Source organism: Manis pentadactyla, chromosome 6 (genome assembly GCF_030020395.1).
Source record: "Manis pentadactyla isolate mManPen7 chromosome 6, mManPen7.hap1, whole genome shotgun sequence".
NCBI lineage: Eukaryota > Metazoa > Chordata > Mammalia > Pholidota > Manidae > Manis > Manis pentadactyla.
The window spans coordinates 123,283,050-123,298,466 of NC_080024.1; the positions used below are offsets into that span (position 1 = coordinate 123,283,050).

The 15,417-nt window shown below is 44.3% G+C and overlaps 3 protein-coding genes across 10 annotated transcripts in view; 2 read left to right on the forward strand and 1 right to left on the reverse strand.

Moving 5' to 3' along the window:
• Positions 1–3,704, forward strand: part of ELP2 (elongator acetyltransferase complex subunit 2) — an 83,390-nt gene extending 79,686 nt beyond the window's left edge. For both annotated transcript variants that reach the window (XM_036885059.2, XM_036885061.2), the window contains one exon: positions 3,160–3,704. In XM_036885059.2, coding sequence (XP_036740954.2) covers positions 3,160–3,319 — 160 coding nt within the window. In that variant the 3' untranslated portion in view covers positions 3,320–3,704. The remainder of the gene's footprint in view (positions 1–3,159) is intronic.
• Positions 1–13,718, reverse strand: part of SLC39A6 (solute carrier family 39 member 6) — a 120,990-nt gene extending 107,272 nt beyond the window's left edge. Inside the window, exon 1 of the mRNA XM_057504122.1 lies at positions 13,699–13,718. The gene's annotated coding sequence lies outside the window, so the exon portion shown is untranslated. The remainder of the gene's footprint in view (positions 1–13,698) is intronic.
• Positions 12,602–15,417, forward strand: part of MOCOS (molybdenum cofactor sulfurase) — a 55,738-nt gene continuing 52,922 nt past the window's right edge. For 2 of the 7 annotated variants that reach the window (XR_005024718.2, XR_008998323.1), the window contains exon 1: positions 12,602–12,880. Coding sequence is in view for 5 of the 7 variants with exons in the window: in XM_036885055.2 (XP_036740950.2) it covers positions 12,739–12,880 (142 nt within the window). In the remaining 2 variants the exon portion in view is untranslated. The remainder of the gene's footprint in view (positions 12,881–15,417) is intronic. The other 5 variants (XM_036885055.2, XM_057504120.1, XM_036885054.2 and 2 more) reach the window with 4 other exon arrangements.

Sequence of the window (15,417 nt, forward strand, 5' to 3'; positions counted from 1 at the left end):
CTTCTATCAGATTAGGTAGAAAGCACGGAGTCGTTAGCAGCAAATTTTTTCCCTCTGGTTTTATGGAGAAGTAATTGGCATATAACACTGTAAGTTTAAGGCATACTGCATGATGGTTTGAGTTACATAAATTATGAAATGATTACCACAATAGGGTCAGTTAACATCTGCTTTCTCATATACATATAAGAAAAAAGGAAGAAAAATTCTTATGATGAAGATCTTAGGATTTAACTCTCTTAACAACTTCTCTGTGTGTCATACAGCAGTGTTAACTATGGTCATCATGCTGCACATTACATTGCCAGTATTTATTTATCTTGTAACTGGCTTTTGACCCCTTCCCTTCAACTCCACCTCCCCCAATGCTGTCTCTGGTGACTACAAGTCTGAACTCTTCTTCTGTGAGTTTGTGTGTTTGTGTTTAGATTGCATATATAACTGAGATCATACAATATTTATCTATAGTGGCATATTTTATGCCACATTGCTTAGGGAGGAACATAAATTTCTCTTCATGGTGCTGACCACTAAGTGGTACCTCTAGATTTTGGGGTAGTCTGTTGAAATTGATTTTTGATACTTTATTGCACTTGGTTAAATTTTTAAAGTTTATGTGACCAGACTGCTTGTTTGCATATTGTCTTTACAGAGACATTTGAGATGAAAGTGATTTTCATAATGATGTGTTTTAGAATTTGACGTCAGTAGGTTCTTAAAATATGATTCAAAATGTTGGTGATATTTTGGAATATTATAGATAGTGTTTTGATTGCTGCACCCTTCAGCTCACATCCCGTAATGGAGCAAACTGTCTCAAAACCACATGACTGCCTTCAAGTGCAGTAAGCGCTCCTTGAGCCTCATACCCTTGGCACTGGCCTTTGCCATCTGGGCTGGCTTAACACACCTGCCATTTACAACCTTCTCCCCACCTGCCTAGACAGACAGCAAGGGTCATTTTTTAATAAGTTTTTAAAATTCTTTTTTATTATTTAAAAATTTTACTCTTTAAAAATGTCTGAATTTTTAAAAAAATCAGTAACATCATTCTGTCAGATTTTCTTGGGTTTCTTCAACCTTCTTATATCTGAACTGTTCAAAATATAATTTCAGGTACAATTCCAAATGCCAATATCATGATGAAAGTGATTGGCTTGATGGAGAGAGACTTATGAGCACCTGTCTTTTACAAGATATTTCATCTAGGGTAGTTTATCTTCTTATTGGCAAACCATGTTAGTGCTCATTATAGAATAAGGTAGTACTCCAGTGAAATTCCACATTCCAGGCATTTAAAAATCTCTGGACTCCTCTCCCTTCTCTTTCCCTTACTTTCAACTTGCCCTGTCCATGGTCCTCACTCTGCCTCTATCTGTTACACAGACTACCTCGTGGCCCAAGTGTAGGGTACTGACAGGAAGCCCCTTGGAAAGCATGGAAAGGGACACATACAGAATTTGAGTTAGTTATTTTATGATTTTTTTTAAGTCATTACGGTGACTTTGGATTTGTAAGAACTAATTCCTGACTTAACACATATATGTTATGTGGACTGCTAATATTCTACTTACCAAATTTCAAGTACCTTTTAAATGAAAGTTTTTGCTAGTAATGAGATACAAAGGTAATACAAACACTGTCCTTTATATTGTCTCCCTCCCAAAACTCTGTGTTCTAAATGTGATGTATTATCATGCTAGATTTAGAAAACATTACCAAGAAAAAAAAAAAAAGACAAGACATGCACCATCTTTAAGTTTATATAGCCAGAAAAGTATTGTTCCTGGAAGTAACTCTCCTGGGAAGCAATATACTATATATATATATTTGTTTCAGTGATGTCACTACTACAAATCATTCTTCTAGTGAAATGGAGAACTTTTAATCTTTGTATCAGTAACAAATGAGATTCCAGTTGCTGTCACTTAAAATATTTTTAGAACTTCTCTTTAGGAACTGTGTTCAGAACTAGCTTACTAGTGATACAAGAAAATCAAATTGTAATACCGTTTGTTACTGTATTCAATTGCTTTTTTTTCAAGCTCAGCATTGATTTTATTTATAAAGCTCTTCTCCAAATGACTCTTGACTGCTTTCAGTAATCACATTCCCCTTCAAAGGAAGATATGCTGTCACTGAGAGTACTCAAATCATAGCCTGCATAATGGGGAAGCATATCCTTTAGAAAAATGTCAGGATTGTTGAGATGTGTGTATCCTCCCAAAGTGGCCACTTCCAAGTGCTTACAATCACTATGTTGCATAGGTTCTAGCATGCTGACTTTTAAAATGTTTCATTATCTCAAGATTATACTTCATTCTTACCTTTTTATTCTGAGAGTGCCTCTGATAACAGGGACTCTCAGCATCTGAAAGTACAATTTGTGTGCTTTGTCATTGTTTTCGGTCTTTACCACCTTAAAACCTACAGATGGTTTCTGCTTTATTACATTTTGGTTTGGAATTCTAATTTGCAGGTTAATTTATAAAGGATATTATATTTCCATAGGAATTTATTAACAATCTATATTTGGTGGCATGCTAGGTCTGCCAATGGGGGTGGTGGTGAGGGACACATTAATATGAGAGTCTTTCCCAAGGTCATGCAGTTAAAAGTCACATTGGAGACCAGGGTTCTTTCACTGGGCAGTTTATTAAATCTTTTACTATTTTTCCTTACCCAGCAGTAAAAATGTAAGAGTCCATCCTTGTCACAGGGATGTCAAAAGAATTAAATAACCCAGAATATGTTGCAAAGTTGGAATTCTTTAAAAATGAGACATATTTAGTAATATTATCCAAAATGATTTTAATAGCCAATCAATTAATATCATTTCACTAATCATTAAAACAAAATTTGACAGAAATTCATTGTTTTGTTCTTGCTCTTTTTGGTGGTATCCTTAGTCAGTAAGATATTTATCTGACAGTTTTAAGTAAGTAGAGTAAAATGTTTTCAGGGTTAGAATAAAATTGCTAAAATATTAGTGATGGTATTTAAACTGTACATTTTTGTTTTCAGGTTTTGATTTTCATTTATGTTAACAACATTAATATTAAAAGCATACTAACTAAATTAATGTGTAGGTTAACACCGTGTAAAATATTTTGTGGCCATAGCAGACATTCATTTTGTGATTTGTCTGTCTCGTTTTAGCCAAAGTCATACACTCGCTATCAAAAAATTATGCTGGAAGAAAAATTGTTTTGGAAAAACTGAACAGAATGAAGCAGAAGGCACTGATTGGTTACACTTTGCAAGTTGTGGTGAAGATCATACTGTGAAGATACACAAAGTTAACAGATGTGCACTGTAATGGACTTAGTAACTACAAGTATTAATTATTGGTATCTTAAAATATCATGTAACTATATAATCTTTATTTACCTCATGATTTCATCAAGTTTCATTTTTAAGTCCTATAACAGTACTTGCTTAGGTCATAGACTCTTTGAAATGTGACAAAAACTACAGACTCTTTTCTTCAAATTGTTATATATGTGTATACCCTCACCTCAGAACCTTAACTAAACTTTGAGGGAGTCAGACCTGCATCCATTCATTTGTCCCAGATTAAAAACCTATGTTCTTCATGACGAATTTTGCCTAATTTTGTGCTATTTTGGGCCCACTCTCATGGGACATTTCACTATTACCCTCTTCAGAGGGAGGCATAGAAAAATAAAAGAGATAAAACTAGATATACTCAATTTTTATTTTAATAGTTTTTGTAAATAAACAGACCCCACAAAATGTGGTCTTGACCCATTCTTCCCAGTACACACCAGCCATTCTAGGAATTTGTCCAGTGGTTGTGAGTCTGAACTGTAGTCCTTCCTTTCATTCTTCAAAAGTACATAGTTTTTTCTTTGGGGGTTTGGTTTAAAGTAGAGTATCTTGACATTTAAACTGATAGATACAGGGGCTGAAAAACAGAGTTCTGAGTCATCTGAATTTATGTGAAGTCACATGAGTCATGAGAGGAAGAATAAAGTCATGAGAGTGAAGGATGTTCCCCAGGGAGAATGAGTAGCAAGTAGAGGAAAGAAGAAGGTGCTAGAAACAGAATGTTGAGTGTGCCAGCTGAGGTTTGGGAGGCAGGCCACAAAAGTCGTGAGGTGGTGGAGACAGGTTAAGGGGCTGGGAAGAGGTACCCCGAAGCCTGGTGTGAGAGTGGAGGCTTGTCCCAGCCCCTTTGGAACAGTGAGTAATCCGGCAAGTTGGTAATTAAATGTCCATGAAATACTGTATGTAGTAAGTATGCTGAAAAAAGGGAGCTGAAGATTTTCTAGGGAGTTTATGCCATTATCTAGATGACATGACATTTTTGCTTCTGAAGGAGTTGAGTAATACTTTTGTGTAAATGGAGGTTTCTAGACCAGCACTATCCAGTATTTCTAGTCCAACAGAAAATGGTGAGCTACATATGTAATTTATAATTTTCTAGTAGCAACATAATGAAAATAAAAAGTGACAGGTTTTTTATTTTAATGAAATTTGTTTTAATGACATTCATTAAATCCAAATGTATTGTTTATCCAAATAGTATTGTTTCAATGTATAATCAATATGAAAGATTGAGATATTTCATAGTTTTTTTGTAGTTTTCATATGATAGAGTGTATTTTACAGTTAGAGCCCTTCTCAATTCAGACTAGTTGTATTTCAAGTGCTCAGTAGCCACCTGTGGCTAATGGCCACCCTCCTTTGGACAGTGCAGTTCTAGACTATTGAATCTGTATATACTTCTCTCAATCCCTGAGGGGTGTGTGTGTGTTTGCATACACACGCTCATACATGCACCAAGACTGATTATCCAAGCTTCTTAACCTCAGAAACCAGCATGCCCTGAAGTATGATTTCCTTGCTTGTCAGCTAAAGGATCAGAGTCTTTCTCCACACTGGCATACAGGGATTTGTTTGGACTCCATGTATGCAGTATTCCAGAGCAGATACAGTGGACTTCATCCTTATAGAGCCTTTTCCAGCACAGAACTCAACCCCCTAAGCTTCCCTGTAAGCAGGCCGTGTTTGTAAGCAGGAGAGCCTGAGTTCATGGTTGGTAATTGTTTTAATTTGTTGGTTTTCCCAAGTTGTCCTGAAGCATCTTCCTTAGTAATCACCTTGGTAATTCAGTTTAGTAAGTGTTCAGAGGAATTGGTGTACATTTGGGTAGTCTACATTGTAATTATACACATACATCTTAATCTGCTAGAGGAGCACCCTTTGGACCGTAGTGTAGTAATTCTTATCTAAAGCAAAAAGGCACTCAGAATTTTGCTCTGGAGTTGCTGATGAGTATTTCAGAACCTCTGACCTGCTCTTCCCCATTCTCCCCTGATATTTAAGGTCTGTCCCTGAATCACAGCATCAAAGTTGAAATTGATGCCAAGCAACAGCCTAAGCAGTTGCTGTCTTTTCACTGTCTTCTGACCTCTGTAACTTTCCTAGATGGAGGAGAGGTGTTTGGATTGTTCTGAGTATGTGTTTACCTTGGACAGCAAGGAGCCAAATCAGTTTTCACAGTAGCCTCCGGGGAAGGAAGCAGAGTTGGTTATTGACTCCAAAGGGAGAATGTGGGATGTGAAGGGAGACTATGCCTATTCAGGAATAAAATAAAAGGACAGACTCATTCTCTCTTAAATTAGAGATCCTGGCCACCATAGAAAATCCTGGGCTATCTATAAGAGGAATACCCACTTTTGTACAAATTGAGTGTATTTCTCAAGGCAGTCTAAAGTAAGGGTTGGAACCTGGACTCAAGGAGTCAGAAGTGCATTTGAAGTACTGACAAACTGGCTACAACTGGATAAACTTTTACCCTCATCTCTGAAAATGGAGATATTAGTGATCAACTGTGTTTGGAAGAAAATGCAAAATTAATTTCTGGCTTATGCAAGATAGAAGTTTGCTCTCAAATGAATCAAGGTAAGCAGACAAGGACAGGCAGGAAGGCTTTTAACATGATCAGGGAACCCAGACTTGCTCTTTGCTGGCTGCCATCCTCAGTGTGTGCAGTTCTCATGATCCAGGGTGGCGGCTTGGCCTCCTGCCATGATCTTTGCATTCTAACCAGAAGAAAGGAGGAAAGTGTAAGGAAAGGTCTATCCCTAATTTTAAGAAAACTTGGAAGTCCACCTAGTTCTGCTCAATCTCTTTGGTCAGAATTTAATCTTACAGCCATACCTCAAGAGAAGTTAGAAAATGAAATCTTTACTGCATCTGGCTAAATGCTCAGCTGAGAATTGAGGTGTTTTATTCTAGAAGAGCAAATTTAGTCTCACTGCATAAAAAGTAACCACCTTGTAGGTTTTGAGGATTAAATGAGAGCAATGAATGAAAAATGCTAGCCTAGGGCCTGGATTGAAATAATTAGATACCATAATTGGTAATTTACTGTTATGATTAAATAAAGCTCAGCTCATGTCACCTCCATAGAGCCTTTATTAATTTCCTTATTTCAAGTATCCTTTCTCTGAATTCCATCGAATTTTATTCTTATTTTCTTTTATTGCATTTGTCACTTCCCATCTTTTACTTTTATATATGTCTTAAACTATCAATTGAAAATTATTATTATATGTTTTCTGTGGTAAAAAAAGTTTGTCTCAAAATGATAACAAGAAACTACTGGCTCACATAACTGAATTACTCCAGTGGCAGGACAGTTCAGTATTGTTTGGTCGAGGTGCTGTTTATCTTTCTCTAATTCTTTTCAGCTCTGCTCTCTGCTCATGTCAGTTTTCTTCTAAGGCTGCCCTCCTTCATGGATGAAACCAGCCCATGAAGTTACAGATTTCCTTGCTCATATCAAAGAGAATAAGCCTTTAAACAGTTAAGTCCCTAACTTTACTCTGACCCCAACATCCTGAACTAAGCACAGTGGGCGAGGTTAGGGTTAGACCACACATTGTGTGGCTTGGGCCTGCCGGTTAGATGTAGCAAGTGGTCAACTATTCTGGAGCAGGAGGCAGGGTGGGTCTAATTAGGGCCACATGGCTGCTCCACATGGGGTTGTTTTCCAAAGCAGAATCAGAGGGGCATTGCGTGCTGGGTAGGTGACTAGTGAAAGCCCACTGTACAAGCCTACTAAAGCCTAAACATCAAGGCATTGGATTTATTTTCTTGTTGTGCACAGCATCTAGCACAGTGTATTGTCAAATATTTAATGAATTCAAGGATAAATAAAGTTGAGAACACAGATGGCTGGCTGGCAGAGGAAACACTCTCCAGTGTAATCCATGAGTCAGTGAATAATTGGTATGAGATCCTTTCCCTTCTGGGATCAAAAAGGGGGTGGCCTGGTTCAGTGGCCCTTCTCCCCACAGTGAACACAGGGAGAAGCCAAGCCCTCGGGAAAACAGCTGCAGGAAGCTCCCTGCTCTGGGTCCACCCACCCTCTCCTATGTCTGCCTAGTACTGGTGGAGTTTTGTAGTTTTGAACATTATGGGTGTAAATATACTGAAGCCTTGTTCCTAACCATGTCGTCATTCCAAGCTGCCCTCATAGCTTCTATTCACAGAAAATGTCTTCTGTCACTCCAGGGGAGGGAGCTTCCTAGGGTTTCTGATCTTTTGCTCCACTGCTCTCAAGTTATTTCCACCAGAGCTTCAACTCTACCAGGTTTCCGAGAAAACCTGCTCCACTGCTGTCTTGGTCCTGCTGTGCAGGCTTTGTTCTCATTTCTCTGGTACCAGCATATCAGGTCGACAGGTTTTCATTGTTAGGGAGATACTAAATTAATTTCATTATCCAAAACAAATTCAGCCTTCTCTGAAACACCAACCACCCCCTATCATGACTTGGCAGGAAACTTGATCCATCATTACTGCAGCTCCCAACTACCTCCACGATCAAGCAGAAAAACCTGTATCCTTCCTCACCATTTAAGATCTGAACATTATAAATGGACCTTCCATCCCCAAGATAACAAAACTGTCAGGGTACCGCATACCACCTAACCAGCAAATCCAATTATCTGATGAGTCCTTGCCCTAACTGGCTTTTTAGCCTTAGATACCCCCAGGCACTCTAGCCCTCCTCTACCTCTCTCTTCGTACCTCTCACCAGTCAGTGGCTTGGGGCAGATACCCCTTAAATGTTGCTATCCCTAAGGCCTCAACCTGTGCTCCAGCTCACTGAAGATCCTGCTTCTGGAATTTTCGGAGACTTTTCACGCCTCCAGCCTTTGCACATGGAAGGCTGCCCTCCTTCTGCCATCTTCTTTTCCAGGACCTCTGGAGTCCCACTTCTCCAGGATTCTGCAGTGTGGAGGGGTGATCTGATGGCAGTCCCATTCTTCACTGTTCCAGGGCTTTTGCAGGCAGAGGCTGTCTTATTGACTGTTGTCTTCCCAGCACCTACCATGTCCCTAGCAGGAAGCAGCTCCCAGTGAATAGTGAATGAATGCTGCTGTCAAAGCCCATTTGCATTTTCAGTGATTCAAGCCTGGACAGGTTACAAGAGGTTGTAGCTGGTTTTCCTGCCCCCAATTCTCACCACCCCATCCAGCCTGGTCATGATCATTCAACAGTTCTACCTAAATAAACTCTGGGGGGCACTTTCTTGCTCAAAACTTCAGAATGGAAATTCCAATTCCTTAGCCTCACTTAAAACTTTGCAACTCTGCTCCCAAATCTGCCCAGCCTTCTTCCTCAACTCACTCGGAGAGGCACTCACTGAGCTTTTGCTAAGTGAGTGACAAGGAATAGTATATGAATGACGCCTTATGTGTAGTGGAGATTCTCACAAATGGAGTCCATCACCAGGGGATACCAGGGGTAGTGTCCTATAGAAGTCTGTTAACTTGGGATCAAGGGGTTTGGGGGAGACAGTGTCCTGAGTAGAGAACCAGGGACAAAGGGGAGGGACTTTAAGTACAAAATCAGGGCTGTCTCTCCTGTCTCCCAGTCTAGTGCATAGGCATATACTTTTTCATGGTTTCTAGGTGAGAGAGGGCTGTAAATAGGGGCTGAAGAGCTGTTTTGCTATAAAGCTGTAAACTTTGGGTGCAGAAGCCGACTTTCTGGACCTCAGCATGCATCAGCTCAGGTTCCTCCAAAGTGCCAAGGCCAGCAGTGGGAACAGGGAAGATGATATAGGCTTATAGCACAGGATCATTGAATGGTGAACACATGGCATTCGTTGGTGGGGACTAGAGGTTTGGCTTCAGGAAGTGAGCAATCTGATCTCCCAACTGCCTCTTTCCATCAGGAAAGGCCTAGAGAATCTTGGTGAAATGCACTTGAGTGTGGCAGTTAAAGGCTGAGGCTCCTGGTGTTCCCACACACCACTACTCCCCCTTCCTCACCGGCTCATTGTTCTGGCCCAGGTCAAAGCCTTCTTCTTTTGGGGTAACCTTTCCCAGGCTCCCTGGTTAGAAGTAGCCCCTTTCCTCTCTCCTGCAATTCTATACCTGCATCCTGAAGAACTGAAAGCAGGGTCTTAAAGAGATATTTATAGACCCATGTTCATGGCAGCATTATTCATAACAGCTAAGAGGTGTGTTAGGAATGGTAGGTAGGAAGATAGACATGAGCGGCTGGGGAAGGGGAAGACAAGGTTCAAGGAAAAAACCACCCAAACTGCCCAGGCAGGGGTCCCATGTGAAGACAACAAAGGCTTTGCAGGGAAATGGCTTGCTTGCCTATCAGGACCAGGCCAAACCGGTCCCAACCAGATCCCAACATGGCCACAATTGAACAAAATTAAGAACTGCCCAAACCACACCTCATCTGGGAAAGGACATGTGAACGGAGAGAGATGCTACATAGAGGACCTGTCAATCAGATGACCCCACCTTGTCAAAGACACACCTCCTAGCCAGAATGTAATGTACAGGCCTCCTGCCTAACAGATTGGGGCCTTTGTCTTCTTTGACTCTGGCCTGCTCTTCATTTGGAGTGTATTCAAAAAAAAGTTTAATTCTGCTTCACTATTGTGTTTCTGCCTTTCAATTCTTTGTTATGGTGGGGACAAAAACCTAGGAGAATAAACTCAGCCCGGTAACAGATGGAAGTAATCCAAGTGTCCATCAGTGAATGAATGAATAAACAAAATGTGGTGTGTATACACATACAGTGGAATATTATTTAGCCTTAAAAGAGGAAATCTTGTCACATGCTACAAAATTGGTGACCCTTAAGGACATTACACTAAGTGAAATTAGTCAGTCCCAAGAAGACAAACACTATATTATTCCTTTCATATGAGGTACTTAGAATAGTCATATTCAGAGACAGAAAATAGAATGGTGGTTGTCATGAGGCTACAGGGAGGGGGAAATGGGAAGTTGTTTAATGGGTAGAGTTTTAGTTCTGCAAGATGAAGAGTTCTGAAGATTGATTGCATAACAATATGAATATTTAACTTTAGTGAACTGTACACTTTAAAATGGCTAAACTGGTAGATTTTATGTATATTTTACCACAATTAAAAGTAAAAAAAAAAGCGTTCTGCACTGACTTGGCCCAGATGATTCACTAGGCAAGTTTGTCCTAAACCCCTGTGAATCTGGGGTTTGTTATTTGGCCACAGAACAACATGAGGAGAGGTACTCCCTATCTTCCCATGGAAATGACCTAGGGCTTTACTCATAGCCCCCAGAGTTAGTATCCTCCAGGACAGTTAGAAACACAAAACCTCATGCTCCACCCCAAACTTAAAGAATCAGAATCTGCATTTTTAATAGACTTTCAGGTGATTCCATGCAAGTTAATGCCTGAAAATGCCTATTCTAGAGGACATCCTCACTGTAAATTATGGCATTAAAAGGAGGGGTAAGGGGCAAAACCAACACCCACCACTCTCCCAAATTACTGACGTGGAAACTGAGGCCCTGAGGCTTGCAGAGGCTTGCAGAGAAAGACTGTTGAACACAGTTAACTGGTTGGGCTCTGGAGACCGACTTCGCAGGTGTTAGCTTATTCATCTTCCTCAAGTTATGTGCCCTGGAGCAAGTTACTATACCTCTCTGTGCCTCTCCTTCCCCACTTGTAACTGCCACCATAGATCTGTTTATTTAATTGTTGAGTAACTAGTACAGGGAAGAGTGTACACCTGCCCAGGGCAGTGCCTGCCTTTGTTATTGTTGTCGCTCTAAATCACATTTACAGGAGGAGGGCAGTGGAGAGGGCCCAAGATGGCACCTGTGCCCAAGCCTCCTGCTCCAAGAATGACCAGAAGGTAAGCAGAAGTGGGGTGGGTGGGCAGTGACGCCAATGGGCAGGCATAGGTACTTCTTCATCAATACACTCTTCCCTTACAGAACAAGAGGAGTGCTTGTCGACTAAGGTCCTGGGCATTGGGCAGTGAGCAAGAAGAGCTGTAACGGCCTGCCTGCAGAGGTCACTGAGGCACGCAGGCACTGGTTGAACTGGCTGTAACACTGCAGCCCCAGAACACAGCACCTCTAGCCAGGGCCTTATAGACCCTCCCCAGACCCCACAGTCCGGGAGAGGTATGTCTATGCACTGCCCTCCCCCAGGCTTTCACGCTGGCCCACCTGGCAGCAGAGCCCTAGGGGTACCTTTTATACAGGCAGAGGCTGGATCCAGGAGTCTGCAGTACCTGTCAACATGCATCCCAAGGCCTCTGTTGCCCACCCACTGGGTGACTGCAGGCCTGGCTGCGGCACAGCGCTGGCTCGTGGCCTGGGCACCCTTCCTACCTCGTCTCACCGCGGTATGCTTCGAGGGTCAGCGGTCCACTCCTCGACCCCACTCCGCCCAGCTCACCTAAGCTCCCATCCCGTTGCCCTCTCCGCAGTGGGTTCCGCACTGCCTTTTTCCCCTGACTTAGTTCCACAGCAGGCACCTCACCTGGGCATCCAAGACCTGGTCGCCTTTCACTCCATCCTCGGAGGCGGGCCCAAAATCTGGAATCGCACCCGAGGGCTCCTTCCTGGGTACCTGGGCGGCACTTAACGCACCTGCCTGCCCGCTCTGCAGCCGGCGCCGCACTTCGGCCCATGGGTTTGGCCTGCCCCAGCATACTTGAGGCCGTGGTGACTGGGAAAGAGACGCTCTGCCTCCGGCACCGAGGATACGAGACCGAGAGCAGAGCGGAAGACAAGCTCTGGTTCTGGTCGCACACTAGCTGCCCGGTTCCAACGGTGCGCGGCCTCCGAGATCTTAGCCAACCCCGTGGATCCCCAATCTTTTCCTCTTCTACCCTTTGCTCAGTCGCCTTCTCAGAAACGCAGAGCACACGCCCCAATGGGAAGCAGCAACCGGAAAGTCTCCTTGAAAACGCCCAGTCCAGCAAGCGAGGGGCCAGTCACAGAGTGTGAGGGTCCACTGCGCGGGTCTCGGGTTAGGAGGATCGGGCGGGGAGCACGGCACGGTTTGAGGAAGTGCCGAGCAGGAAAAAGCAATTCGTTAGTTCTTCCACCAGCCTCTCTGGGGGACCACAGGTAAGCGAGGATTTTGGATTTTAAGCGTCTGGGGGCATCCCCGTGGGTTCCGTCGGGAAGCTGTCTGAAGAAACAACCCAAACGGGCCCTGCCTCGGCCCGCCCCAGGTGGGAAAAGGGCAGGAAAGAAGTGAAACCCGGTGAGTCAGCGCTACCCCGGCAAGCCCGGCCCGCCTCGGAGGCGCCGCCCTCGGCCGCGGACCCGTGCCCCGCGCCGGCCCAGAGGCGCGGTCCCAGAGCGGCGGGGCGGAGTCACGGCAGGACGGCCTCGGCTTTTCCCCTCGCCGGACGGGCCTGGACGGCGCGGCGAGCAGGCCTGGGTCATGGCCGGCGGGGCGACGTCGCGGGGGGCTGAGCTGCTGGACTTCGCGCGGTTCCGGGACTCGAGCTCGCAGCCCCTCGCCTACGGCTACGGCCAGCGGAGCCTGCGCGAGCTTCGTGCGCGCGAATTCGGCCGCCTGGCAGGTGAGGCCGGAGCGGGCACCTGCGCTGGGCTGGTCGGGAGGCCGTGGGAGCACGCGGGTTCTGGAACCGACGTGGGAATAAGTTTTTGCTCCAGGTGGGAGCGGCATTCCCTTTGGGGTGTGTTTTGGATCGAAAGACCTGGAGGGACGTGTCCGCGCGTCCGCTTCGTGGAAACGGCTCCCTGAGGTCCTATCTGCAACTCCAAGACTTCTTGCTACTCTTTTCCTTAGACTCCCCAGAGGTGTAGGACCAGCCTAGTCCTTTTCACCTGTCCCCGCCCTCTGGGAACAAGGGCTTAGGATTCTTTTTGTCTTCGTCTGCCTCGGGACCTCCAACTCTGAAGGTCCAACTGAAGCGGTGCTTGCAAAATGCAGGCATGTCCAGCAGCGGTGACTGTTTAGATGCTCCCCCCTCGGCGGAGCTGTGCGTGGGCCGCCAGTGCGCAGGGTTGGGACAGCAACTCTGCCGGCGCGCTGGGTGGGACCGAGAGGCTACGACCTCAGGCGCCTGAGCTCCAGACTCCGCCCGGATGGCTCACAAGCAGCTTTTATTTTCGAAATCTCATTTTCCTCACTCGTGCAGTTAGAACTTTACCTCCATACTGTAGCTCGCTGGGAGACTTAAAAGAGTTAGCGAACTGTGCAATTTGTGCTTTAAATACAGGGGGAACCTGTGAGTTGGACTCAAGGGCTTTTTGAGGTCCGCAAGGCGGAACAGGCTTGTTGAACTTGAAATCAAGCTCGATCTGGCCTGTGGCCATTGCCCGCCCACTGGCGGACGCGGGAGGATCCCGCCCCCTGCACCCTGGCGGGACTCACCCTTTTGCCCGGGACCTTATGTGAAGGGCTTCCTAGCGCCTTAGAGCCGCGTGCACCTTGAGCAGGGAGAGGCCGAAGGTGAAGTGGGCAGGTCGTGGCACCCGGATTTGAGGTGAATTTATTCTTTGGTGATGAGTAGTTGGTGACTGTGCCCATATTTGGGGCAGAATAGCAACCATGACTTAGGTTTCCTTGATCAGTAGCTGATTTCAACTCTCTAGGTCGTTTGGGATAGTGATTGTTTCTGCCTGTGAGGGCTTTGAGGGCTAGGACCTCCTGATTGTGTGCTCCCTGCCTGTACTTAAGCAGGGAAGCTCAGGAGGGAGCTAGGGGATCTTCTGATCTCTTTTCCCTCCCTGTTCTTTGGGTGGCACAGTCACCTGCTGGAGACAGCTCCTCTGGCCCCCTGCTTCCACCTTCTCTCTACGAATTTTGTTATTATGGAAATTTCCACCCATAGAAGTAGACTGATATAGTGAACACCCACAGGTGCAGAGGGAGGGAAGGAGGCTCCCCATTCTTTTGAAGTAAATCTCAGAGGCTATCATTTAGTTCCTATTATTTCAGCACCACGCCTCCTTAATCCCCTAATTCCCTCCAGCTCCTATCACTCACCCATCATTGGTTGACCTCTTCCCTCAAAACTACCCTGGGAAAGTAGAGGTGCATTCTGTTTCAGTCTTGTCTATCAGAAAACAGGAACTTTTCCCTCAAATGGAGAATTCAGATGAGATAACCAGGATCTCAAGCTGGCTGTTAGAGCCCTTTAACATCTACTGTACTTGTTTATTTATTTATTATAAGTTCCCAGCATTTCCTCTACATTATGGTTGAAGTAGACTTTTGTGGACTGAACTCACCTCTCCCACCACTGGGATCTTGGAACATATCCACTTTTTTCCCCCTCATAGGGCAGGGAAAAACAAACAAAACAAACTAACAACCTTTACCTCTTTTTCCTTTCCTATCCCACTTCCCCATTTCTGCAGGCTTGAGGTTTATCTGGTTAAGTAATAGCTCTGGATAATTAAATGTTTAACCTTTAAGTGCTGAAATATTTTGCCTAACAAATTGGATGGGAATTTCCCAGTCTTGGTGAAGGTAGAATATTGAATACACAGATATGGTTCGAATTGTTTCTAAAGCCTCAGGGTGCTGATTGATGGCCACTCACCCTGTGTGGAATGGAGAACTGACCCAATAGAGACTGGAATTTTCTTTTTTGAAGACCCACTGCCAATTGGTTTTAGGGTCATTAGCTTGCTTCTTCTATTAACTGCCAAACACTGTGGAGGATTTACTGTGTGCCAGGCACTGAACAGGGCACTATCATATACCAACTCATTGAAACCTTACCCCATTTGTTTATTAAGGAACACAGATCCTGAATGGCTAGTAGTGGAGTAGGATTTAATCTAGGTTGGTTGGTTGGCTTGGATTCTGCACTGTGCCCCATGCCTTCTGGCCTTCCCCTAAAATCAGATCTCTAGCCAATTTAATACAGCTGCCTTGTTTTGCAAAATTAGCAATGGGACCAAAGGCTAAAGCAACCTCCCAAACGGCTTCCTGGCTTTGTGGAAGACTGCAAAGGGTGCAGTGCTCCCAGGGAGCTCTTAGGGTTCACATGTGCATCTCCCTGAATGGACAAAAGCTTTTCTTTTGGTGTGGTACCTTTGTATTTCTGAATCATCACTAAAAGAGAACATTATTCTAAAACCA